The sequence below is a fragment of the Denticeps clupeoides genome, chromosome 15 (assembly GCF_900700375.1).
Source record: "Denticeps clupeoides chromosome 15, fDenClu1.1, whole genome shotgun sequence".
Taxonomy (NCBI): domain Eukaryota; kingdom Metazoa; phylum Chordata; class Actinopteri; order Clupeiformes; family Denticipitidae; genus Denticeps; species Denticeps clupeoides.
In genome coordinates, this window is record NC_041721.1 from 8,585,144 (window position 1) to 8,612,383 (window position 27,240).

A 27,240-nucleotide genomic window follows, 5' to 3' on the forward strand; every position below is an offset into this window, starting at 1 on the left:
TGACTAAGGCCTGTTTCTGCCTCGTATGTCATTGTGCATTATTGTTCTCCCTGGTTTAACTCAATTTTGTAGAGTCTCTGCGGAGCTGATGTTAAGCCCACTGGCTCAGACTGTTCCTGTCCTCCGCAATCTCTTCACCAGGCCCCTGCCAGGGGTTGGATACAGCGATGCTGGCTATAAATCCAGCCAAGTGTGGGTGAGGTGAGCCGTGGATGAGGCCTCAGATGGAGATTTAAGCAGCAGGCATTATCCAGGCCAAGCCTGGTGGATTTATGCCAGCCTGGGAGCTTTAGCATGTAATGGCCACTTCATGCAGCGGATTCTGAGTAGTTATTTTGCTCTGGTCTCCAGTCCACATGACCCACAACACAACATGTTCCATCGTCATCTTTGCTTCGAAGACCTTTGGGATTTTCTTCTCTGGCAGAAACACATGGTGTATTGGGAAACAAGCTGGATTAGTGGCGTAAAACTGTCTGAAGCTGTGCTCTCAGGGGTATCGAGCTTATTTTTTTTTTCCATTGTTCTTCATCTTGTTCTTCTTCTATGGCTTGTTTCAGCCATTCCATGGCTTGGCATAGTGCATCCCTCAGGCCAACAACACCACTGGTGGTCATTGGCAACCTGAGCAACCCAGTCCAGCATGGAAATTTCTTTAGATTTTTTTTTTTACATTTGAGTCCTAAGAATGCAGTGGACTGTTTATGGGTGGATTGAGGTTAATTATTAAACATTTTTGTATGTAAAGACACTGACAAAGCAAATATATGTCCCGGTGACACAAGGTTAGTGTCCAGTCACAATCATTTCCAAGTGGGTCACACTGTGGGTCAAGGAAAAAAAGTTTGACACAATTGAATGTGATTGAATACACGCATAAAACAATAGGTAGAGTGAAAGTTAATGTAAAACAACACTTCCAACAACTATAGGCTATTTTGAAAGGTAAATTTTGGAGAAGGGTCAGCAAAACTGCACTTTTGGACGTCAGAATCAGAGATTTAGGGGAAGCAGATCAGCAGCTACGCCTGCCAATATCCCAATTTCAGGCAGCAGAGGCACCTCAACATCTTGCATGGCTAGAAGTGTGACAGAATTCACCACTGAAGGAGGCTGATAAGAACAGCAGGCTTGCTTCAGGATGGACACAAGGCGGTGTAAATATGTGCTTTTATCACATGTCCGGTTATTTGAGACACAGAATAGTTGAACAGATGACATCTGACGTGGCTCCTGTCACAAAACGTGGGCAAGTGTGAGAGCATGTTAACTGCTGTTTGTCCCTATATACAGAACCAGTTTCTCCATGATGACATTCTGCAACAAGGTGCCTTGAGCCTGGCTCATATTCGGATTTTACTTTCGACAGACTAATTATCCAATACAGACAACCTGGTGTTTTTTAGAGGACAGCTATAAGTAAAAACGTCGCGCCAGCAACAGTCATGCGAGGACAGGATATGCAACGTCTGTGTCAGAATAGAGCTCATACAGCTTTGTGCTATTTTGGGGACTTTGTGAATCTACTGAATCAGCACAAGAACGGTTGTTCATAATGTTACAAAGTAATACACAGTCAAACTGAAACAAAAAAAGTTGCCTCTGTCCTTTTAAAATATGATTTATGTCCCCTTTTCCCGTCCAGTCAGTGGTTTGTTGGGCTTTTTATAGAGTTCTATAGCAGCGTAATGAACCAGGTGTGCAGTGCAAGTTCCGCTGTTCCTCTTGTGTTCCCATCCGTCATCCCAACACAGATGCCATATGGTTGTGAAGACCATTACTGTGAAGATCTGCTCATCCTCTGTCATGCCTGCTAGTTTCAAGAGACGTTTTTAAAACCAACAGGTCAGACTTTTTTTCTGTGAGAGACAGCAGAATGTCCCGGATGGGCAGCAATCACTGAAGCCAGGGAGTTCATTTCAGAGATGAATCTTACTGCGCTGCCTTTTTGTCATGCAGTTCTGTCATGCAGCTAGGTTGCTATGACAACTATGACAAGGCAAGGTAGCCTATTTGATGGGAGGAGAAGCGAAAAGAGAAATCATACAGTTGACTGTAGCACCCCTATACTGAAGTGTGTGTGTGTGTGTGTGTGTGTGTGTGTGTGTGTGTGTGTGTGTGTGTGATTTGTGTTTCAATGTGAGAAGGGCTGGCACAATTATCATATAATCATGGAATACAATTTTAACTGACTGCAGTAATTTTTGCATCATTGTTATAATTATAAATCTCTGTAAGCAGAAATGGGATAATTTGTCATCGTCATTCTTTTTTCAGTCGTACTTATTCAATGGCATCTTCCTGATTATTTGCTTTTTATGCTCTGGTGAATTATAGGTTGTTGCAAAGTCAAACATTTGTGTTCTTATTAATTTTGGTGTTAAATTAATGACAGAGAGTTGAAGTTGAAGAAATGGTGAACATGGTACGCACTTGTCCGTGAACCAGAAGACCCAGGTTCAAACCTCACTTACTACCATTGTGTCCCTGAGCAAGACACTTAACCCTGAGTGTCTCCAGGGGGACTGTCCCTGTAACTACTGACTGTAAGTCGCTCTGGATAAGGGCGTCTGATAAATGCCGTAAATGTAAAATGTAAATGGACAAAGTAATCACATGCAATGTGCCAAACTTTCCATAGTTCCATCCCGACAACTTGCTCCTTTTCTGCAAGGTTTCTGCAGGGTGACTAATTATAAGGAGCATGGTCAATGTCCAGGAATTCTTTCTTTACTGCAAGAAACAAAGGGAGAGAGCGAGATAATGACATTTGTTAATACTCACACAAATATAATTTGATTATCGCAAATTACGCAAAAAAAAAAAAAGACATTTAAATCTAATCGCTGTTATACAGCAGAGTGACTTACTGTACATAAGTGCTAAAGATGTCTACCGTTGAAAATCATAATTTTATTCACCAGGACCTGATCTGCAGCCTTACCACACCATCTGCAAATAGTTTAACAACTCAGTTCCAAAAATGAATCCAAGTGCTCCCCAAAAAGGAAAGACTTGTGTTTGAATAGCCAAGACAGAGTAGAGTCTACATGGGAGTCCACCTTCCATTGGAGAGATCGAGGTGCAGAGCGAGGAGTGATGAGAGATCTGAGGTGCTGACCCTTCTTTGGTTTCGTAGGCAAGAGATCGAGGTGCAAGTCTCTGACGCGGGCAGCTACAGAAAGACAGTGGAAGGAACGTAGCAGTGGAGTGGTGTGGGAGAATTTAATCATCTGCTAAAGTTCATGACAGCACCTGTATGCTAGGAATCTGTTTGTATCCTCGGTGTGAAATATTCTCAGGGTCGTGGTAAGGTTTAGGATAGGGCAAGCTCTGTTAGACAGAGATTTATAATACGCGTTACATATTTATTACTTTAGGTCCCCACAGTGTGTGTGCGCGCCCATAACTAGATAATCAATGTCCATCCTGACAGGTTTTGTGAAGCTTTACACTTTCCTATTGTTTTTCATGCTTTTGTCGAAGGGCACAAATCAAAGGCACTCTGCCCCCCTCAGGCTGACGACTTACTAACTGGCAATGAAGTTGTGTTTATGGCTCAGCAGCATCTCCCATGTCTGACAACACCATAAAATACGCCAGTCCGCGCCGTAAAGGAAGCGCACTAAAAACTGCAATATTGGATCGTAAAAGCAGATAGGACAAGACCGATGGCGTATTCTTCAGAAATATATAGCATCAAAATTTTATCCGTTTTAAAGTATGCAGTTAAAATTAAATATATCTGATCTTTGTGCAACGTAAGGTTTAATAGCACTTTGCACTTTACCGGGGCAAAAATGAAAATAGCTGATTTCCATCCAATGGGAGTTTAGGGGGTACTAAATTATTGTTAATGTTTCAATGTTATGCAACAAAGCTGAGGTTTTCTTGTTTGTCATCCTAATAAAGCAGAACACACCCAAAGTAAAGTCTTCTCTTTTGTATCTTTTGTTTGGTACCTGTTGGCAATCTAAAGGCAGGCCGTGCTCGGTCTGTTCTTTCTGTGGTCCCGTTCAAAGGGGCTCTAAGCTGAAATAAATAAAAAGCCCCAGCCGCTTTTTGACCCTGGGTCAAGCCCCATTCAATGCTGCATGTATACAACAACAATATAAAATAAAAGAATGAATGTTTTTCTAGTGGTTTGTGAAAATCATTTACATGATTTAATCTTCATTTGCATACACAAAAAGCGTGGCTCACAGTGAGACACAACCTGATGGGGGGGGATCAGTTCTCCTGTCTTCCCATAATACCCTGCTCCATGTAATTGATACGCACTACTTCCAAACCACTGCAAATGTTGAGGGGGATCGTTTTAATTCTCATGCTGAAAAATTATTTGTAGGCCAATATGCGCCTCACTGTGAAACAAGCGCATCTCCTCAGGGTCCTACAGCCTGTCACTTACCAGCCAAATAAAAAGCCTGTTCACTGACAATGCTGGTTCAGAACAATATTTTCACATTATAATCATCTCTCTCTCCAAATAGGCTAAATCATTTTATTGAATTGTCTGTGCCATGTATCTTCAACAACTTTCAGCAATTAATAACAATAACAACATTAATAATAAAATATTTGATGAAACACCCCCATTCCTGCGGCCCATCAGACCCGCACCCACTGTGAATATATTAATTATGTTTTTGCTTAAAAAACAATAAAAAAGGGTACACAGTTGGTCTCCTACCATGTGCACGGTCATCAGCACAAAATATGTCTGATAAATGATAAAATTCACTGTCCCCCCTGATTAGTTTTGACCACTTGACTACTGGTTACAAGCAGATTTCATTGACATTCCATGATCACTGGTCCCCACATGGCTCGTACACTGTGTGGAACATTCCCTAGTTCTCTTCTCTGGCAGTTCTCTGACGCGTTGAATGATGTAAAAATATGTAGTTTTGATAAAAAATATTTAGTTTTTTTGCATTTAGTTATTTTCTCTCCGGATCTTCTGCGCTCGGCTTAATGTCCTTTTTCTTCTTCCATTCTTGATGAAGGCCAACGTAAAAATCTACCTATATCCGCTATTTCCCCAAACCATTTGCCTTACACAAACACACAAGTACTTTACTTTTTGTGTGTGTGCATGTCTTTGTCGACGTGATTGTCACTCTGTGCGAGTTAGTGTTAGACTCATTCGAAATGCTTTTTAAACTAAAGTAAACTTTGCATAACACATGATCGAGTTATTAAAGTCCCGGGGACAGCTACACTGTCTATGTCCAGTTCGGCTACATTCAGACTCACGGCAGAAAATAAAGCCTGGACTGGTGCCCACAGAGACAACTTATGCACAGGATGCAGAGTTTTATATATTATTCCATTATGATTTGGCAAGCATCTTTAACCACATTCACACAAAGTGATTATCATGGTCTACTGAGCCACATCTAGAGCTCATGGATATGTGTTTGATCTTCATGGAACAGGGTCGCAAAAGGGGATCATGCTCTTCTAAAACTTGATGGGTCCCTCAATGCATTATGCGGCCCGTATTGATGAAGCGCCATGGGAAATTTGTTAAACAGATCTGTTTGTCTAAATCTAGGGGAACTCAGTCTTTACTGCTACCTTCTGGACCTTATTGATCAATTGATCGGCTCCCTAACCCCCCAATCCTCCAATCAATGCAGTGAGTGTTTCCCACTTTCTCTGTCTGTGCCTGATTCCGTCTTCCACCCATGGTCCTTCTTGATTCTCTCAGGGGGGTTTTGGATGAAGAGCCTTGCACATGTTTGCCTTCTGTTGACTATAAAGTCGGGGGACATTGCAATGAGCCTGCACTTCATGTCCAGCATGCAATAGCAAACGTAAACGCAGTTGCAGCTTTTGAGGCCCATCACTATAGCACGTGTCTCTGGGTGGCGGAAAATGGAAGGAGATCAGGGACAATGGAAGAGTCCTTATCACAGACAGGGGACAGGAGAGGATCTCCTATAGCTGAGGATGTGGAGGAGGTTGCCCTTCCAGCTGGACCTAAGGAGTCAACAGGGTCCGAAGGGGTTGGCTAAAAGCCATGGCATTAGAACCAGCCATGAGTGACAAATCTGCCAGCTCCCCCACCCTACCTTCATTTTGTCTTTTATTTGTGTGTGTTCGTGGGGTGCCTGTAGAAGGGCAGATTAGGCTCCTTTCAACCTGCTGGGAGATAAAGATCAGAGTCACTGTGTTGAACACAGAGACTTTTTAAAGATGCAAGCATCATCCCGGCCGCTGAAAGAAACAGGAAGTATGCCTGGCCTGATCCTAAAGGCCGCTGGGCATTCCGCCTCTCCGAATTGCACGCGTCGGGTTAAACGCCGCTCGCTGTGGCCTGCCCCGGACGCCTGTAATCCTGTTAAGCTCCTGCACAATGTATGAGCAGCTGGACCCGTCTCGTGGCTTTCTGACTCAGGGCCAGTTCATTTGGGAGAACAGTGGCCGCAGGGTCAGCGCAACGCACACCGCAGTCATCGCCTTCACCATGACAGCTGGCTCATGGAAACAGGACACCTACTAATGTCTCAACAGTGACAAAGAGAGAGGGGGGAAGGAGGGATAGCAGGAGAGAGATGGAGAAGTGCAGAAGGATGAAGGGAAGAATTGGGAAGTTGGCAACCGTGACAGGGGGACTTACACAGGGTTCAAGAGGGATGAAGAGCGAAAACGAAGGAGGGAAGGAGAGCGTGCTCCTGTGGTGTTAATTTACGTCGTCCCCGGCTGTAAGTGGTAACAGTAGCCAGCCCTGCGTGGGGAGCCAGTTGGTGGCAGTTCGCTCTGATGTCTTAATGGAGGCCAGACTGGGAACAGGCGCAGATGCTGCAGCCACTGGTGCTTTTAACAGGGCCTGTGGTACAATTGGCCACCTCAGACCCTTTTATGAGAGCCGCTTTATTGGGTTAACGTGTGAAGCTGTCTATTTCTCTCTTCATATAGGGTAAGGTGAGCCTCAGCTGTGGAGCACACAAGCTCTCATTCTTTGTCTCTTGAGCTCTGCTTTCGCTCATTCACTCTTTAAACATTTTATAGCCTGTGACACTGATCTGAGGTCAGCTGTGAAGTCTTATGCTTCAGAGGTTAATTGGTTAACTAATGATGATATCAAATGTGATGTGTTTTGCAAGCAGGAAACAGATTCATGTGATAATATTTCAAAACGTAATTCAAATCACTTTACTCAATTCAAGTTCAAGAAGTTTAAAGCATGAAAAACACTTTGCATAATTTGTATTTGTCACACACCCAGACTACCTGTTTGATTTGTGTACTCAGTAGTCGAGTTGTAAAAACTGATCAGGGAGGAGGATGAATTTGGTGCACATGAGAGACCAACTGTACCCTTTTTACTGTTGTTTAAGCAAAAATATAATTAATATATTCTACTATCCTAAAACAACATCCAGTATAGTGCCATGGAGGCCCCATAGAAAATGTACTTATCATTATTATTATTACTACTACTACTTAATAGGCTTTGCTACATGTGGTCTTGTTCTTTTCACATTAAGACACATTAACAAAAACTAGTTTTAAGAAACACTTTTTTTCTCTTCCTTCTCTTCCTGGATGGCTATTTGCCTATATTTCCTATTCAAATTGAAGTGATTGTCACATGTGATACCCAGCAGCACAGCACACGGTGCACACAGTGAAATTTGTCCTCTGCATTTAACCCATCACCCTGAGTGAGCAGTGGGCAGCCATGACAGGCACCCGGGGAGCAGTGTGTGGGGACGGTGCTTTGCTCAGTGGCACCTCAGTGGCACCTTGGCGGATCAGGATTCGAACCGGCAACCTTCTGATTACAGGGCCACTTCCTTAACCGCTAGGCCACCACTGCCCCCTTTCCATGGGCCGGCCCTGCCGTGACCTGCTATGTTGCTTGCTGAGGTAAATTAGCACAAGGAATGGAACGAGGGGACGTTCATTTTAGTAGGGGTCGTACTATAATTAGGTTTGATACTATACACGCATTTGCCTCCAGTTCTGAAGACACTGTTTTGTTAGGGTTTGGCTCACAAACACAAGTAAAATACATATACACAAAATAAAATACTGTCATGATCCAGACCGGCAGGGGTTACTACGGATCCGGAGTTCAGACCGGAGTTTCATGTTAGTCTCGTATAATGTTCCCTGGTGTAGTGTAGTGTTCACCTGGTGTATATTTATATAATTGTATAAAACTATCCTGTTCGTGTCTGTTCGCCGTCAGGTCATTGTGCATGTTCATGTTCCCTTGTCTCGTGTAGTTTTGTATTAAACCCCTGTCCTGTGATCGTGCGACTGCAGGGGACCGTGGATGGTCATGAGGACATCTGCTTCTTGTTCAAGGTTCCATGTATGGACGTCCCCCGACGCCGCTGTCTCATCCGGATTCCAGCGACGCACCTCCGGCAATCGCCAGTTCCCCGCCATGATCCATGTCATGTTTTTAATCAGTTCCCCAAGCATGACAGACTCTCGGCGGCCTACAAAAGCTACCGTGGGGTCGAGAGGATCTGTCACGCTGACCATGTTCCCCCTGGCGATTACGGAGGCGGGGAGTACCGACGAATCCGTGCGGCTGGACCTCGATGGCCTACGAAAGCTACCGTGGGGTCGAGGAGACCGGTCGCGCAGTTCAGGTGCTCCCGGCGTTAACCGAGATGAGGGAGGCGGCGAACTTTCCAGCGGGGCGTGCCGGAGACTGACCGGAGTGCCTGCGGACGGCGGACAGGACGCCGGTCCCCCACGGACGAGCCGTGCTTTGGCCCGGGCCTGACGCCGCCGGTGCAGGACAACCGCCACTCGTCCTTATGGACTTCTCCCCCCCTTTCATGGACCGTTTTGTGGGGCACTCCCAGGTGGTAGTGCCTTTGAGGGGGGAGTACTGTCATGATCCGGACCGGCAGGGGTGACTCCGGAGTTCAGACCGGAGTTTCATGTTCGTCCTGTGTAATGTTCCCTGATCGTGTTCACCTGGTGTATATTTATATAATTGTATAAAACTATCCTGTTCGTGTCTGTTCACCGTCGGGTCATTGTGTGTGTTAATGTTCCCTTGTCTCGTGAAGTTTGTATTAAACCCTGTCGTGTGAAATCGTGCAAATGCGTCCTCCTTCATCTCCATGTCCAGCCCACCCATGACAAATACATATACACAAGACATGCACACATGAACTGTGGGTAAAATGTTCTCATGACAGAACAAGGACGAGACATTTCAAGGAAACATTTATACAAATTCTAACAAGTGATCACAAAAAAATCTGACAAATTACTAGAGAATACAAAATTACTTTGTGAATACAAAACTCTGGCCATAAAAGATTTGAGCTTTGAAAATGTCTGGGAATGTGACAAGTCTATATTCTGCCATAATCAATTCTTACTTGAATTAATGTAGGACTATAACGTACCCTTGTTGTTAGTTTGTAAATTACATTACATTGCATTTAATTGTGGTCATTTTGCATTTATCCAAGATGATTTACATTTACAGCATTTACAGGTGAGAACATTCAAACTTAGGACAACAGGAGATGCAGCTCAGGTGGTGCAAACATGAAAAGTATATATAGCTTCGGATAAGAGCAAGTAAACAAAGTACAGGCAAAATTCTATACAAGAGAGCAGGTGTTCCTTCAGATATTCCTGAAGATAGAGTGTCATGGAGCTGCTCTGATCGCATTTGGTTGGTTATTATACTACCTGGGGACCATGGAAGAGAACAGGGCCGTCATGTGTGATTAATGCCAGGTGAGGTTCCATGGAGGAATGGCCTGGATGGAGTATAAAAGTACAATTTACTTAGTACACAAGCCTCAGTGGTTGGAGTTTGATTTGAACAGCCGTATATATGAACATTAGGGTTATGTGCCATTTAAGGTTTACTGAAAAACTTTTTTAGACCATCTGTGAGGGTCTCAGCATCTAAGATACAAGACTTGGATTTGAACATTGGATTTGAACTATCCACAGCATACTGGCAACAGCCCACAAGAGCGCTTCCATCCAGATCTTCATACCAGGAACTTAGTGTTCCCTTGACAGGAGCCATTGTAACATGATATACATTATTATATCATGTGCATATACAGTCTCCTCACCGCTCATGGTTTTAATACTGTGTCAAACATGAGACATCAACAATCAAGACTCCGTTACCAGTAATCTGTTATCAGTAATGGCTGCTGGTTTGTTGCGTAACTTGCTCATTGTAGCAAGAAACCAGCCGCATTACACTGTGATCTTTGTCCGGCCTAATCACATTTCTTCTCAGATGAATGATTCATTCTGTTTTAATAATTTATTCTTTATGGACTTCTGGAGACGTGCTGAGTTCCAGCCTATCTGATCTCTCCCCATTAGCACAAGACCACCAGTCTAATGCAAACCTGCTTGGGAAGACTGCCAGAGACACACTGTGGCTCCACACTCAAATGTTAAACCGCTTCTGGTAGACCTCTCCAGGTCTTGGGAAATCCCACAGAAATTTTTCATAAATAATAACACTTTATTCACGCTGTATTTATTCATTGTGTTTTTTCAGTATGGCACTAGGCCTGGAACTCTTGCTTAGATAGAAACTGATGCGGAGGGGACTCGTGATGGGTCTGCTGGTATGCTCCAGGCATGGGAAGGCTCCATCTGAGAAAGGTTGCCCACATCCAGTTCGGCAGGTTAATGCATCACACAGTGGCGCTGACAGGACACCACGATCTGCATCCTGATAAGTCACCACACCTCTGGTGAGTGACATTCAGAAGGGCGGTTCAGAACTCGGTCGACATGAAAGGGCGAGGAGAATTTTAGACTTAGACTTTCAAGCAATACTGTGACAAAAAGGATTTAGAACCTCAGAGACCATTAACATTTCTTATTTCCAAAATTAAGGCATGATCACAAACAGCTTCAGTTTTACTAGGCCAGAGTATTGTGTCTGTAGGCAAGTATGAGTACTAAATCAACTCACCCATTTATTATTTCCTTCCTTTATAAGTTTCCTTCCTTTATAAGTTCCTTTTTGGTAACTCTCCAAAAATGTGACCAAACCCATTTAAATCAGTGCATTGATGGAAGGTCAGTTGCACACACTTGGATTAAAGAAAGAGTACTCAGATACCTCACACGTGTACCATGAATATTTGGGACCAAATGCATTAAGGAAGCCTTTGTTCTTGGGTGTCAAGCCTCCTTTCATTTTGGTTACTTCACTTACTAGGAAGTGTTCACATTTGGAGAACCATAGGTTTGTGGATGTTTTGAGAATACACATGTATCCTTTCTCAGAATGACTTAAAGCATACTTTATTCAACTTTTTGCAATTGCTCCTTGACCTCTTTTGTCCTGGGATATATGTGACAAAATTGTTTGGTTGGTGCAGGTCAACAGTTAAAGTCAATAAGATCAAGCACCAGATCCCACGTTGGTGTGAAATTGACACATAAAATGAGAGGTTTATAGATCCATGGGGCTGGAGAACCATAAAGTGGTTGTAGCAACTTCCCTCCAGACCGTTCAGCAAAATTAAAGCACAGAAAACCAGATTGTTCCATCCCTGGAGGCCAGCAGCGATAAGCAGCCAGTGACTGCTGCGCTCTGGCCCGATCCTTCGACTCTGATTTTACAGTGGTCATGGAAAGGGAAGCCAATTTGTACTCAAATCAATAGATGTCTGAGACTCTTCCTGCTTCAGATGCGATGTTAATAGTCCAAATTGAAAGATCATGACTCAGGCTTATTTACAATTAATGCAAAAGCTGGATTAGCATAATTTGGCCACGGACTGAACAGTCGAACAGATGATGTGTTCCTAGAGAATGCACTAGGAGCACGAGCACACACACCCACATTCAGAGAGAGGGAGAAAGAGAAGGCTCAGCAGCTGTTCAGCGAATGAACAGCGCTCTCGGCATATCTACCCCATGTAGCCCCCCCCCACCCCTCCGAAGAATAGCCAATGAGGCTATTTATTATTCATGAGCTGGTGTAGGTGTAGTCATGTGCAGAGAGGGGGTGTGTCCCAGTGGCTCCAGCGTGTGTGTGAATGTGCAGGCAGCCAGTGTGTGTGTGAGTGAGGGAAACAGAAGGAACCTCGCACACGCCAGCACTGCCAGTTCAAGAGCAGAGGAACGGCATGCGTGGGTGTGCATGCATGTATGTTCTGAGGACCCACTGATGAGAGAGCAGGCTTGGCCGCTGAGCCAGTGTGCGCGTTCCGTCTGCAGACCACCCTGGGGGGCTCGCCGGGCACGCCGTCTCCCTGACGACTAGGATGGGCTGTAATCTGTGCACTTTGCAGAAGCGGGAGGAACACTACAAACTGCTGTATGAGATCGCACAGGTGAGGTCTGATGCCCGATGCCTTAGAGCTGCTGGGGTGGAGCTGATGGAGGAGATGGGCTGCAGACTTTCTAACGATGCTTCAATTTCTTCATCTCACATACAAGAGCATCCGATCTGCATCCAAGTCCCCCTTAGATCAAGCTCTTTAATATCACGTGCGGCATTTCTGTGTTTATGCTATTTAGGGCATGTTTTGTTCAAATACGGAGCTGCGAGGCGTTTGTGAATGCCACCACATGGCTGGCGAGCTCTTGGCTTGTTAGTGTAGGAACGCCACCATATGCTCTTGTCACCTCAGAGAAGACAACATGCGTCACGTCTTCTGAATCTGAGGTGCCTCGGTACAGTCTGTCCAGGAATGCAGCGGTTATTATGAAATTGCCGTGATTCGGGTTTGTTAAAGCGTAGTAAGCGCACCCACCACTAAGTACTACGATAGCACCAATAATACTGTATGATATCTAGAGTGTGGAGATGGCAGTGTGCAATATTTTCAATGCGTTGGGATACTTCTTGCACATTATCTTTAAAAACTGGATGCATCTGAGCCATCAGCCTTGGACTGATTTGCTCTGCCGTGGTTAAGGTGTGCGTGTGCATGAATGAATGTGGGTAGCTTCCTCTCAACCCTTTTTTTGTTCTACAGAGTGATAATTAGCGTCAGTGGGGCTAATGAATATTTTCACGCTGCACTGATCGCTGCCTCATTAAGCTATTTTACTTAAAAAAAAACAAAAAAAAACATTTAATTAGATATGAAATGTCTCTTTTGTCCACGCGGATCGGAAAAGGGGAAGATTAGCTGCTGTCCAATGCTGATGGTCTGCTTTGTGTGGGACGGAGCCGGTAAGAGTTGGAGACTGGAGGCGCGATAACAGTGAGTCTCCACACTCCCGGTCCCAGCGGGGCTGCGTTGGCTCTTCTGGAGCAAGGGAGGGACCTGTGCGCACACTTGGCTTTGTGCTCCAGGATTCAGTCCTCTCCACTTTTGACAACAAAAGAATCGTGTCTGCTTTGAAACTCCCATTGTTCTCAGGACAGTTACCTGATGCACTTTGGTGATTCAGAAATTCTAGCTGAGGATCCCTCACCGGGTATGTGAGTGTTTTTATTTTTTTGTGTTAGAGATTTTCTGCTGTTGAAAGCTTTTTGTCTGTCTGTGAGCATCGCCTTTCGCTGGAAGTGCGACTTGTCCCTAGTGCGATCGCCATTTATCTCCCAGTATGAGGCAGGGAACACCCCCATACCCCATACAGCGAGCTGAGGATGGAGGGAGTGCTAGACTACAGATGGAGGAGGGAACACAGGCAGAGGTAGCACAGAGGGCTGGAAAAGCAGACAAAGACATGGACCAGAGAATGGAGAGAGAGAAAGAATCAAGATCACCCCTTTTTCCATTAATTTTCTCCCGTTCTTCATGATCATTTCGACACAAACTTTCCAACAATCCTCATTTTCCTGGCTAAAAAGTTCACCACTTGACTTTCTCATACCTCCTCCAATCTCTATCTGAACCCCTCATGTCTTCATTGCATTTATTTTTTTTCAAACTCACCACGGGGACATTCAATCAGACTTCCAGAGCCACCTTCACCTCCCGTATAACACCCGCCGACCGCTCCACACTTGCAACATGACCCCACTCGCCCACAAGAACACAGAGACTGTGTGAGTGCCTGTCTTTGTACTTTCTTTACCACAGGAATAGATTGATTGTATGTTGTCAGATGAGATTCGGTCCACAAAACTCCCTTGTCACGGCCTTTGTTGTGTCCCTCTTCCTGAGAAAAACAAGAAGAAAACAAGCAGTGCTTGTAGCCTGAAAATACGGGTTCCCATTTGTTACTCTTTCTGCACGACCTCCATTCATCAAAGCAGCGGGTTTGTCGTTTTCCCCAACAGCCAGATTTAGAAGATGCTCCTCGCCTGTTCAGCCGACGTGGTAATCGCTTTGTTTGCAGACTCGAGTGGGGGGATGTAAAGTGATGCTGCCTCTCAAGAGAGTACAGCAGTGTGTCTGTGTTTCACTGAAAGTCGGGGCACCATTTTTTTGCCTCTGGTTTGAGGTTTTAAACATGTTATAGTTAGTGTTTTGGATATTTGCTGGTTATAGATATGTGTGTACAGTGTTATTGACCATACTGTGTATGGTCTCATTTATGAGATTTTATGCATCTGCTGTATTAACTACTATTTAATTACCACTATTTGTCATAAAATATTGATTTGTGATTGTCACATTATTTTTCAGTATTTTGGAGACCACAAAGGGCTAATATAAAATCTATAGAGCTTCTTTACATTAAAGGGCAGTGGTGACCTAGCGGGTGAGGAAGCGGAATCGAAACTGAAAAGTTGTGGGTTAACAACCTTTGGGGGTTCGAATGCAGAGGGTGCATTTTGTCATTGTATATCACAATGAAAAAATATCACTTTCGTGTCACTTTAACGTTGCACGTTCATGTCTAGTGGTGTTTCATCATAGCACAAGTAGGTCTTCCCAGCTTTGCAACTTTTTGGTTTGTTCCGAGCAATTTATCTCCATTTGCAAAAACCTTGATGATAATCGGGTGATTTTTCTGTGCATGGATGCATGAAAAATTTATCAAGCTCAAACCAATCATGTGTGTGCACTTGTGAGTGTCAGGGTGCAATGCATATGGTCTGCTTTGTGTGTATGAGGTGGGAGATGGCTGGGGTCAGTCAGTGTAAGCTCTGTGGCCAGTGTGCCGTATGGGAGCAGATGTCGAGCCACATGCCCAGTCTGCGGAGCAGCGTGGGTGGAGGGAGCGCCACATCCGGAAGGCCAGTCTACCTCTTGGACTCCTATGGTGTGCGTGGAGGATCAAACAACACAGGGGACTCGCGGGCTCTGCACCCTGACCACTGACGGCCATATGGAGCCCCATCTAAACCTGGCTGCCTTGCCCATCACCATCATCAGGTTTAATGGGGCTCCAGATGGGTGGAGAACCTTTCAAAAAAGAGGCCAAGTGGAACAGTGAGTGTGTGTGTAGTGAGTGTGAGAGTGAGATTTGCAATGATGCTTCCATAGTATGGCACACAAAGAAAAAAAACATTAGTACAACACACACTGTGTGTGTGTGTGTGTGTGAGTGTGTGACACATTTATATGCGTCTGGTTGCCAGTATGCGTGTCTTTTCACATAATTTTTTAGACCTTTGGTCTACCAGCTGAATGGCAGCTCTTCTCAGCAAAACTCCCATCAGTCAACCAGCGATGTGCTCATCCATCTTCATGTCTGCGAGCACATTTTTAAATCTTGTGTCTCACCCGTAACATGTGACATAAAGGAACAAAGCAAGGGATGAGAGAAGCATTTCGCCTGGTACATGCTCTGTCAGAAGTGTGTGTCTTTTGTCATGGGTGCTATATAAAATCACACACAAGTCTTCTGTTTGATTGTGTAGACAGATATCTGGCAGTGAAAGACATTTCTCCATTCGTCCATCCGTCCTGATAGTTTTTCAGCTTTATCCCAAAACAGACGGCCATAAGTGAACTTCATATTTCCCCACTATTTCACACTCTGGCTCAGAGAGGATAAATGCAGACAGTCTGACCTTTTCAGAGATCAACAATCAATATCATTCGTTCATCTACCGAACTCCCAAATGGGAAGGATATGTGATCTTTCATCTAGATCTGATTGTATGAAGCCAAAGAGAAAAACTAATTATTGGACCTGCCCATTTTTTTTTGTAGTACAAGTGAGCTGGTTCTCTAGAGATGACATTGAATTGCGCAGAAACACCCGCTGCTAAAAAAAAAAAAAGAAAGAATCTGGACTTTTCCACCCTACAGCATCTTTCTGCGTCTGTGTGTGGAGCCTCCTCAGTGTGAAAATGACCTTTCTTTTAATGTCACCTTTTCCCCTCTATGCCTGTGCTCAACCTTTTTGTCCAGATATCATATCTGTTCACCAGCTCTCACCCCTGCTGAGAGGTCTCATTGCTCAGATCCAATTTGTGGTTCTGGCGGTTCCCATTCTTAATTACGGGTAACCTCTTATAGAATTTATTAAGAATGCATCTGACCTCAGGAATTGCTTGCATTTCTGCACAGTGATTTATGTTTTTGAGTTCTATGCAATGACAATTTTTAAAAAAAAATCACAAGTACAAGCAGTATGTCACATTGGGCTTTACAGATACTACAGACGACAGCAACAAAAAACGCTCCTCCCATTTAAAAACTGATTAAAAATACACCTTTAAAGACTTTTTTCTGGATGATTAAAATAGTTACACACCAACGAAATGGATAGCAAAATTCTTTTTTCTTGCGGGCACCTTTGAAATAAAAAAAATGACAAACAAAGCCCATGCTTAGCATATAGCACGACAAAAAGTGTCCCATCATAACATAATGAATATAACTCATATGTTGCACAGCAATTTGTGACCGAAAACAGATGAAAACAGATACAGCACATGCATGTGTTAGCCTGTCTGGACGTCCCTTTCTCTCCTCGTGCAGACGGGCCTTCATCATTAGCCCCTCATTATAATCTGTTACAGTCCCGGCCTCTCTGGGTGCTTAATTGACTGACTGTACAGAGACGAGGGGGACGGTCTGTTTTAATCTCCACACACACTGAGTGCCAAATTAGAACATGCGACGAAGGCCTGGGTCATAAGGAATCTATATCTCATAGCTCAGTCTGTGTGTGTGTGCGTTAGAAGTAATTAGAAGCATGCATTGCTCCGAGTCAGCTCGGTAAGTATAAACTGAAGTTCTGTGCGGTGATGTCGTCCTTCGTTAAGAATCTGGTGCTCCGTGTGGTGCCCCAGTTCTTGTGGGGATCGTGACTGATTACTGGACTGAATTGTGGGAAGGAGGGAGACAGAGATGTGCTCCAGTGGAAGAGAATGTCTCCTTCACTGGTCCTTGGTTTAGGAATTTTTAATCAAGAAGGATGATCCGTGACCTCTCCAGAATTGGTTGCTGTTGTACTACATGAGTGGTTTTCCATGCATAAATGAGTTATAAACACCATTTGTACCACCATATCAATACTCTAAAAATGGAAAAAAAAAAAAAATACTGTTACATTTAAATATGTCTAAAATGTACTCATTGAGGGCATTGAGCACATACCCTTATCCTGTGTGACATGAAGTCAGTAGTTACATCTACATATACATACAGAGGGATTTCTCTTGCTTAAGGTTCAATGAACGTTCATCATGACAACTTACCGTTGTGGAAATATAATGACATTTACTTATATATTAGTTTTTTCAGACCCTTTTCACACTTTCAGGTTTTGCAGTTCAGGAAATATAGTTATGTACACTGACCAGACTAAAGCATGGTTTCTAACTACATCTAAGTCTTTTTTACTTGCTTGGGAATTGCAGGCCGGAAGGTCAGCAACACACAATACCTACTGAGCTATGTAGTGGACTGAAATTGCAGGAAGACTAATAAAAGGACTGTTTTACTGATTTTTTTCTAATATGATGTTTGCCTTACATTAAACCTGTATATGTTAAAAGGGTCAATTCAACAAAGAAAAGGTACAGCATGTGAACTTAAAATCTAAACTGTCAATCATGAACAACAGGCTTGTCGTATTGATATAGAATACATTTATGACTAAATTTGTCAAACTAAAGGTGCTTTTCTAGATGTGCAAAGCCTTCTTGTTCTTCATCTCTTACTGCTCACCCATCAAAAGGAGGACAGAAGAAATTAAATGTAGGATAAGTTGAGTACTTTATACAGCTTGTGGAAGTCAAACCAAGAGATGGAGAGAAACAGTAAATATATATCCAGAATTCAAATCAAAATATCAAAGGGCATTAATTTTTTGTTAACCATGGTGAGAACGCCATGGGTGAGTGCAGATTTAGCGACTTCAGCCAAGTCTCCCCCCCTCACCGCTGTCTGTGAAGCAGGTCGAGAGTCTTTTTTTCAATTACAGAACAACATCAGTACTACTCACACGCTGGGCTGAATGCAGGGCGAAAGGGTCTCTGGTGGACATGGGCAAAGCGCCTCTGTTTATTTGATTTCATTAGAGGCAGCCAGGATGTGTCTGTCCCCCACTTCCCCTGAGCCAAGCCTGTCCAAGAAGATATGATCATATGACTGGAGAGAGTGAATGGAGAGGACAAAGAAAACCGTAGTTTTGTGTGTTTGACAAAAAGATTATTATGATGAGGACCAAGATGACTGTGCTATTGTGTACAGGAATTGCAATAAAACTGCACAAGTTGCAGTTATGTACCAGTTCATTAGAATTCATCCACTGTAGTTATACCTTGCATGTGTAGAGTCTATGGATCACACCACTGTGATCCATAGTCCATTTTGCATTTAGAAAATTTTTGTCTTCAGAAAATCACATGTACAGTGGAATTATTAAGAAAAGTGCTGAATCCTAAACCATGTCTGAGCTGTCAGAGCCCATGGGCATTCAAAGCTGCTTCATGATGCTTTGTGATTTCAGAATGGAGAAGAAATGCACGCACTCGGAAATGTCAAAATTTACTTACCCTTCATTTACAGTTACAGCAGTTACCTTATCCAGTTACCTTATCCAGAGCACCTTACAATAAGTAATTACAGGGACAGTCCCCCCGGACACACTCAGGGTTAAGTGTCTTGCTCATGGACAATAAGTTTGGTTTGAACCAGCAAAATTCTAGACCTCTGATTTGAAAGAAGACTTGGTTGGGGGAGTAAAACGAATCTGTTAGGCCAATCCTTCGACACGAACAGGGCAGCTTTATACGATCAGACACAGGTGAACATGCTCAGGAAACATTACACAAGACCAACGTGAAACTCCAGTCTGGATCCTGGACCCGGAGTAACCCCTTCCGGACCGGATCATGACAAGTGGCACCACGGCGGTTAGGGATTCGAACCGGTAACCTCCTGATTACGGGTCGCTTCCTTCCCCGCTAGGCCACCACTGCCCCAGCTGGTCCCAGTTAACATCCATGGAACATGGAAATACCTATGGTAAACGCATCTTAAATAACTCCATGCACTACAAATAACTCCATGCACTACATAAAAATTACTATATGTTTCCACTACAGGCCAACAGCATTCAATGGTCTCACAAATTGTGGGTGCTCAGTTTCAGGTTACATGATTGTAATGGTGGACCCATCTCTACCCACAACCACTTCGGTGTCACTGCTGTGTTAAAATGACCTCACACCTGAACCATATCTGGCGGGTAGGGGCCCTGCGGTCAGAGACAGACCACTGATGAATGGGTTTAGAGGGGCTTTTTATTCCAGAGTTGGGGTCAGGTCCTGTTTTCTCTGATAAGGCCAATTTGAAAGAGGTTTGCAACACACACACACAAACATACGCATTCACCACCATCAGAGCCAGGGATATAAGATAAGAAGCACAATATGTGTGGTAACCAACAAAAGAAGAAAGAAAGCAAGAGTGTGGTTAAGAAAAGCGAGCCGTGGAGGAAGTCATTAGCATAACAGTGTCTCCTATTCAGCCCACTGTAGCTGTGTTGTGCTCTGTCAGCCCACCAGACACTGCCGGCTTTATCAGGTAGCATCGACCTCCCTCAACTAGCCCTGCAGTCCAGACGCAGCCGGATGTGGCATGAATGACCCTGTCTGACACCATCTCACCATGCATTCAAATGTCCACCATGAGGTCATTAGTGTCAGCTTTCACAGGGTGTGTGTGTGTGTGTGCGTCTGTCCAGTCAGTGGGTAAGTTGTCTTATCTGTTCCCCTCCACCAACCCTGTCTCCCCTCACAAACTGACAGTGTGTCAGGAAACCCAAGAAGAGACACGGCATTCTTGGAGAAGGGAGTGTGTTTGTGAGTGTTTGAACTCGGGGGATGGGGGCTGGTGGGACCTCCGGCGCAGACAGTCTGTCCCTCTGACTTATTCATTAAGCGTCTCTCTCTCGTTTCTTTTTTTTTTTCCCAGCCTAGCCCCGGTGCAGCCCCTTAACCATGAACTAATGGTGAATAGTGCGATTTGTGTTTTTCCGACAGACAGACATCCTGCTACTCACAAGTCCCCCTTCCTTCTGCTCAGCGCTTAGCACACTCCCGTCACTGCAGGGCGTCACACAGGGCCACCAGACGGCCACCGCGATGAACAGGTGTGCTGGTTGGAGGTAATGTGACGGTTGACCCGGTGTTAAGTTTCCCACTTAGCTAAGTGACTTTGACGAGTCATTAGTAAGGTTTAGTACAGCTTCAATGTCCAGGTACATATTGAGTGACGTCGGCTATGTGAGCAGTGTGAGGTCTTGTATCGGGCAGTAACTGGATATGAGCATACAGATAAATCCTCAGAAAGATAAAAAATGTTTTTTAAAACCCATGTTTTCTGGGCCATTTCCATTTTTTAAACCATTATTTACCCCTCTTCAGTGCCAGAGGAATGTCGCCCAAAGCTATCAGATAAATAGCTAATACTTGTAGTCCGGGTTGGGCTGAATACTGGATACACAGCACATAAAAAGTAAGGTTACTGATGATGTTAGAATATGCAAAGCAGCTGTGCTGGATCATTATTTGTGTAGTTTCCATTAGTAGTACATCTGAGTGGTGTATTTCTCAATCATTACCTTCCGGAGAATTACAACCTTCATGAATGAGGGTGGACTAATGACAAATTAAATGTGATAGTAGAGTCGTGGTAAAAAAAACATCAAATATCATCCCATGTAAGACTAAACAGAAGTAGCCCAAAATACACGAAGTTCTGTATATCGGGTGGTAGTAGCCTAGTGGGTAACACACTCGCCTATGAACCAGAGCCTAAGACCCAGGTTCAAACCCCACTTACTACCATTGTGTCCCTGAGCAAGACACGTAACCCTAAGTGTCTCCAGGGGGGGACTGTCCCTGTAACTACTGATTGTAAGTAGCTCTGGATAAGGGCACCTGATAAATGCTGTAAATATAAATGTATATGATATAATTGACAACTGGATAATCAGCATTATTATATATATATATATATTACTCAGAGCTCTCAATGCACTGCCATCACCAAAAAACTGATAAACTCAACATTAATACACTTCCAGCCTTATGCACCTGATTTTTGCACATCTCAACTCATTTTGCACATCTCTGCCTTTTTTGCACGTTTTGCACATGTTTGTCTTGTGTATCCTGTTTGACCTGTTTATTGTACAGAAAAGTTTAACTTTTCACCTATAGAGAAACCTGTACAGTATTATGCTTTATTTTTAGTTATTATAGTTTAGTTTAGTGTGTATGTGCATACATATTTTTATTATTTTATTTATTATTGAACTCTGTGTGAAATATAATTTCAATACACGGTACACTGTGTATACTGTACTGACAATAACAGTATTCACTAACAGAATCTTGAATCATGAACATTATTACTGACTATGACATACTTGCAGACATACTTTGGGAGTGGGGATAAGCCGTCGTACCGGTAGAGGACGCTGGGCGAGCGGGGCAGGAGGACCGGGGGCGCCTGGCCGGCGAGGAATGAGGAAGCAATGGACGCGCTGCAACGCAGCGGGGAGTCAGTTCGGGATCTTTGGGAAGGACCGGGGCAGAGGAGAACTGGAAGACGGCGGGTTTCAGGATGGTCCGGGATCTGGGACTGGACAGGAGTAGGTCTTGGGCGGCAGGAAGGTAGGGGAGCAGGGAATCCCGTCTTAACCGATGGGTCAGGTAGGTTCAAGGTCAGGGGCAGGTAGAGGTTGTAGCCAGGAAGTTCCAGTCGGGGTTCCTTTCGCGGTTTCCAGGGGATCAGGCAATTCTCGAAGTTGTGGGCAGGCGAAGGTCGTTTTTCAGGAAGGTACAATTATCTTGGGTCGGGGGTGCGAGAGCTAGCGTCTCTGGCGAGTAAACTCATACAACTCATTTAACTCATACAAAGAGCGGGCGTGTCTCCTTGGGGTTACCTCACTTTTATACTTGCCACCGCCCGCTTCCATTTCCTCTTCCGGGTCGTCGTCTCCCAGGCTGGTGAGGCGCCCTCTAGCGGGCTGGAGGCGCGTTGGCCATGACAAATACATAATTTTTGTATTCCATATTTGTGTCGTTATTACATGTATTCATGTCTCTGAACCCTGATTATATTGAACATGCATGTGTTAGAGTAAAAGAACATGGAATAATTTTAAAGAGATTTCACGAAGGTACAAAATTTCTTTTTTCATGGTTCTTGTCAAACCTTTCATGTGATTTGACAGCAGGGAATGTTGCAAATGATTTTCCTACCGCAGTCTAGCTTTGAAGAACCATGCCAGCAGATCACTAGCAGATGTGTGTAAAGAGCAGACAAGCAGTGACTGGCTCATTCAGCAGACAAAATGTAATTAATTCGATTTCTATGCTTGATTATTTAATCAGGCACATTTGACATGATAGCTAACCCATAGAATAAGCCTAAATGCAGCTGATGGCTGATTGTGGAGGGGCAGAATGTGGTCTAAATGACACAGGCTCTATCCTGTAGTCCTGTGAATGAGTGCATTTGATTTTCCTGTTTTCACCACTCCACTCAAGCGCATCTTGTCACTCTCTCTGTGTTGGAAGTGTGAAGTCCTTCTCTCCCTTCCTTCTGTCACGGCTCTGCTGGGGAATGATTCTAATATTGGAGCAGAGAAATGTGGAGTGTGCTCTGCGGCTGATGGAAATATAGATATATAAAAAAAATACACATTTGCCGGTTAATTTAGATGAAACTGTGTCTCTTTTTAATCGGCAGCCCCTCCCTCTCTCTCAGCTGGAGTTCGGGGTGCTTTCATTGTTCTTGCACTGCGAATGCCCGAGCAACGGCTCGAGTGTGCAAAGCGTCCGGTGCACTCAACCAGGCGCGTGTGTTGAGCTTTATCCACTCACTCAGCGGGATAATGCCAGTATCTGCTTAGTCTCCCATCCAAACCGTGTGTCGCTCACCTCCCCCTGAACCCTGGATCGGTGACTAATGTAGCCCCCTGGATCGTGACCCCTCGCCGGGCCTAATTCAGACGCGTGGTCTGTTGCTCAGCCTGGACGCTAGCTGCTATTGTTAGAGCATGTGACGGGGTGGGGGAAAGGGGGGGGGGGGGGTTCAATTGCTAATGGCTGATTGATGTAGCAGTAATGCCTGGAGATGAATGGATCGGACAAAAAGAGGTTGGCATCAGACAGGCCGAGTCCATTACACCACATGCGAGGATATCACAATCGCTGGGGTGGGGTTGGGGAGATGGACGGTCGTGGCTACCCTGGTATTGTCCTTTTTTCTCTCGCTCACATGCAGTATGAGACCCTGTCGGGCCCGTGTGGCGAGTGTTCCGGCTGGGAGAGTCAGGTGCCTGGCCACGCCCCATGGGGCCGGCACTCCACCCCTATGAACATTTGACCCCTTGTGAACACCTGTTCCTTGTCTTGTCCCACTGATTACCCTAATTGTTTTATCCCTGTCCCCAACAGAGGAAGGCAGCATGAGTGCTTTGTGTTTGTTAGATGTGCACAATATGCATAATATTCATATTGTCACTGACCATGACAACTGACTATGTATAATTAATGGTTCATATTCTTATAAATCTTAACTGTGCAGCCAAAAGAAATTAGGTAAATGTGGGGACCCATTTTTCAGATTTTTCCGTCAGGACATTTGGTCCCACTAAGATATAAATACAACAGCACACAGACAAACAATCATTTCACACAATCATTAAATTCAAATTCAAATTATATTTGTCACATACACAGTCATACATGGTATGATATGCAGTGAAATGCTTTTGCGACTGCTATAGATCTCATATTGCAAAAGTATTGCAAGTATTCATGTGAACATTTTGATCATTTAAATTGGCCTTTCAGCATATTCTTTTAATGACCTAAGAGATTTTATGAATGTCAACTGTTTCTTTTTCACACATACACAAGTGTGTCCACAAAGAGCTGTAACGCCCCTGCATGACAAGGGCGGGGTAATGAATGCATCGGCGCCATGCCGTGCGAGTCGGTGTTTGGGCTGGTGCTCATGTCAGCGTAATTGTTCTGCGTCTGCCACCTCGTTAATAAATGGCTTGTTGACACGGTTTGTCATAGCCCGTGCCATCCTTGGCTGGTCCTTTCTGGAGAGCCCATTAGTTATGCGGGCCCTGGTGCTTCCGCTCGCCACAAAGCGCCTTTTGTGTGAAACACATGTGGAATGAAGAATGCGTGATGCCAGGTTGGCTGGCTGATGAAGATGGAATCGCAAAAAAAAAAAAACTCTGTTCTGGATGAAAAGAATCAAGTGCATCTCAACGGGCACTGTGATTTGCTTTCGTGCCATCAGTGCCATAAAAGCAAATCAGGGACGTGTTCTCTTCCAAAAGCTAGAATTTAGACCATGTTCTTCATGCAATTTAAAAAATGACCCTTCACTAAAACCCTTGACGTACAGTATATTTTGACAAAATGAGTTTATCTGTTAAAACGCAGTATTGTGATTTTAGCATTCCTAGCTAAACCTCTAATTTTCTGAACCTTAAGCCCACTCAGATTTGCAGATTCCTTGTATACACAGCTTCAACATTTACATTTCTTTTTCTTGACAGACCGCCTATACCGAGGGGTTGGCAAGAATTCAGTGTTTTTTCGTAGACCACATGCAAAATCCTTGGAGCAAGAGACTATCCCAGCAAGCACACACACACACATACAATCACAACACACACTCATATCTATGTGTATGCAGGATGGACAATACTCTTTAAATGATCTGTTTGTCGGCCTACAGGAGAAAATATAATTCTTATATATAATGCTCAAGATTCATATAGTTTTCTCTTCGATATAGAGTAGTACACGCTGCAGCTACGGTTTCAGCAAAGTTCGTATATGTTTATATGGCCCTACTGACATCGTACCAGCCACATTTCATGATGAGCTATGTAATATCACTATGTAATTTTGCATGTAATATTAATGTTCATTAAATTGAAAAAAAAAATCCCAATCTGGCAAGGTGCCACTGAGGTCCCCTTGATCAAGGCACCATCCCCACACACTGCTCCCCAGACGCCTTTCAGTGCTGCCCACTTCTCCTTCGGGGGATGGTTAAACGCAGAGACCACATTTCACTGTGTGCACTGGGTGCTGTGCTGTGGTGTGTCACACGTGAAAGTGAATCACTTTCAAATACTTATATAACAATTCCATGCTAACTCACTCTTAATAGAAACAGGCTCAACTAGAAATGGCTTGACCCACGTCATGGCAACGGTCAAGTTTACCAAATTTGAGTTTATATCAAATGCGTCTTTGGACTATGAGAGCAAACAATCTCCATGTAGGCTCTGGACCATCATTCAAAACCCCTAAGCTGTTGCAGAGATAACAACTACAACACTATGTAGAATTAACATGCATGGAAAGGCTTGCTTTGTCACAATGCCTGTCCCCATGCACTTCACCGGCATCTCATGTTTCCCAAACCTTACACAGGGGTCAACTTCACCCGGATACGGATCACACACTGGGAAACTTTCCAATGGACACACTGCAACTTTTTACTAAAATGAGCGTCTAAATGAGGGTTCTCAGTGTGAAGTCAGTTGAAAAAGAGAGTAGAAAATAGATGTGGAAGGTCAAGCGTAGTCTGCAAGGTTACATGAGTAAATGTGAATGAAGTGAATCCACTGCATTCACTCTCTACCATTGCGCTCCTGAGTACAACTGTGTCCCTTCGTTCTTCATCTCCCTTCTCAGCCCATCGGCTTGTCGGATTTATCTTATTGTTGTCTGTCTCCGATCTTATTAGCCTCGCTGTGTTCTCTGTCAGATGTAATGACTGTTAGGCGGCTGTTTTAAATGCCTGACAGCAGTGGCCCATACATGTTTATACTGTGTGCACTTGCAGCAGACTTGGCCCGCAGGGAGCACAACTCCTCCGGTCCTCCTTTCCTCTTGCTCTGTTCCTCTTGAATGTTAATTGCATCTCATTAATACCTTGTCACATTTATTAATTGTTTCAGTGAAGCATTGGAAAATGACGTGTGCAGATGCCTTTCTGGTCTCTGCCAAAATGTGTGCATATTTTTTAAAAGCTTGCGGGATAAAGTGCACGTTTTCTGGCCAGGAATCCTGCCACAGCACAAGGTACCAGCCTGTTAGACTCATTAACCGCCCACTAATCTCACACATCCCACGCACACAAGGGCAGAACGAGAAAATTAAAACGAACATGTTGAGGACATAATACCACGATTTCAGCCTCACGGTGCCATCGCCTGCCTAACACGTCTATATGCAAACTGTGTAAGGAACTGACCATTTTAAGTCTGGTCTGTTAAGTCATTGCCCTGTTAAGTCATTCGTGAAACTGGTATAAGATTAAAAGCTGATTTCTTGTTCATTGTGCATTCTTAACAATATAATAATGTCCTTAAAACAATTGTCATATTTCTATTAAGCCCTTCTGCAAACAAATTGATGGTAAGTGACCTGGTTTTTAGTTGTGTCATGACATTTGGTCTCATACTTTGGGCTAATAATAATGTCTTTTGCAAACTTGGTTTAATGCTTCTATAGAAGAAACCACACATAAATAAATGAATGAATAAATGATTGAATAAATATCAGATAAATGGACCCTAACCTGTCATAAACATATTACGGCATTAGTTGAAATATAAATTGACCGTAAAAAGGTCAAATCACAGACGAGGTGAAAGGGAACATGGGAGATCGTGGGAGAAAAAAAAGGAAACAATAAAGTTTCAACCTACAGTGTCTAGGTTGGAGCAGGGGTGGCCTAGCGGTTAAGGAAGCGGCCCCTGTATACATAGAAGGTTGTCTGTTTGAATCCTGGTCCACCAAGGTGCCACTGAGGTGCCACTGAGCAAAGCACCGTCCCCACACACAGCTCCCAGGGTGCGTGTCATGGCTGCCCACTGCTTACCAAG

The 27,240-nt window shown here is 44.0% G+C and overlaps 1 protein-coding gene across 1 annotated transcript in view; it reads left to right on the forward strand.

Moving 5' to 3' along the window:
- Nucleotides 1–12,025: 12,025 nt before the first annotated feature.
- pdzrn4 (PDZ domain containing ring finger 4) overlaps nt 12,026–27,240 on the forward strand; it is a 34,605-nt gene continuing 19,390 nt past the window's right edge. Inside the window, exon 1 of the mRNA XM_028954653.1 lies at nt 12,026–12,320. Coding sequence (XP_028810486.1) covers nt 12,252–12,320 — 69 coding nt within the window. The 5' untranslated portion in view covers nt 12,026–12,251. The remainder of the gene's footprint in view (nt 12,321–27,240) is intronic.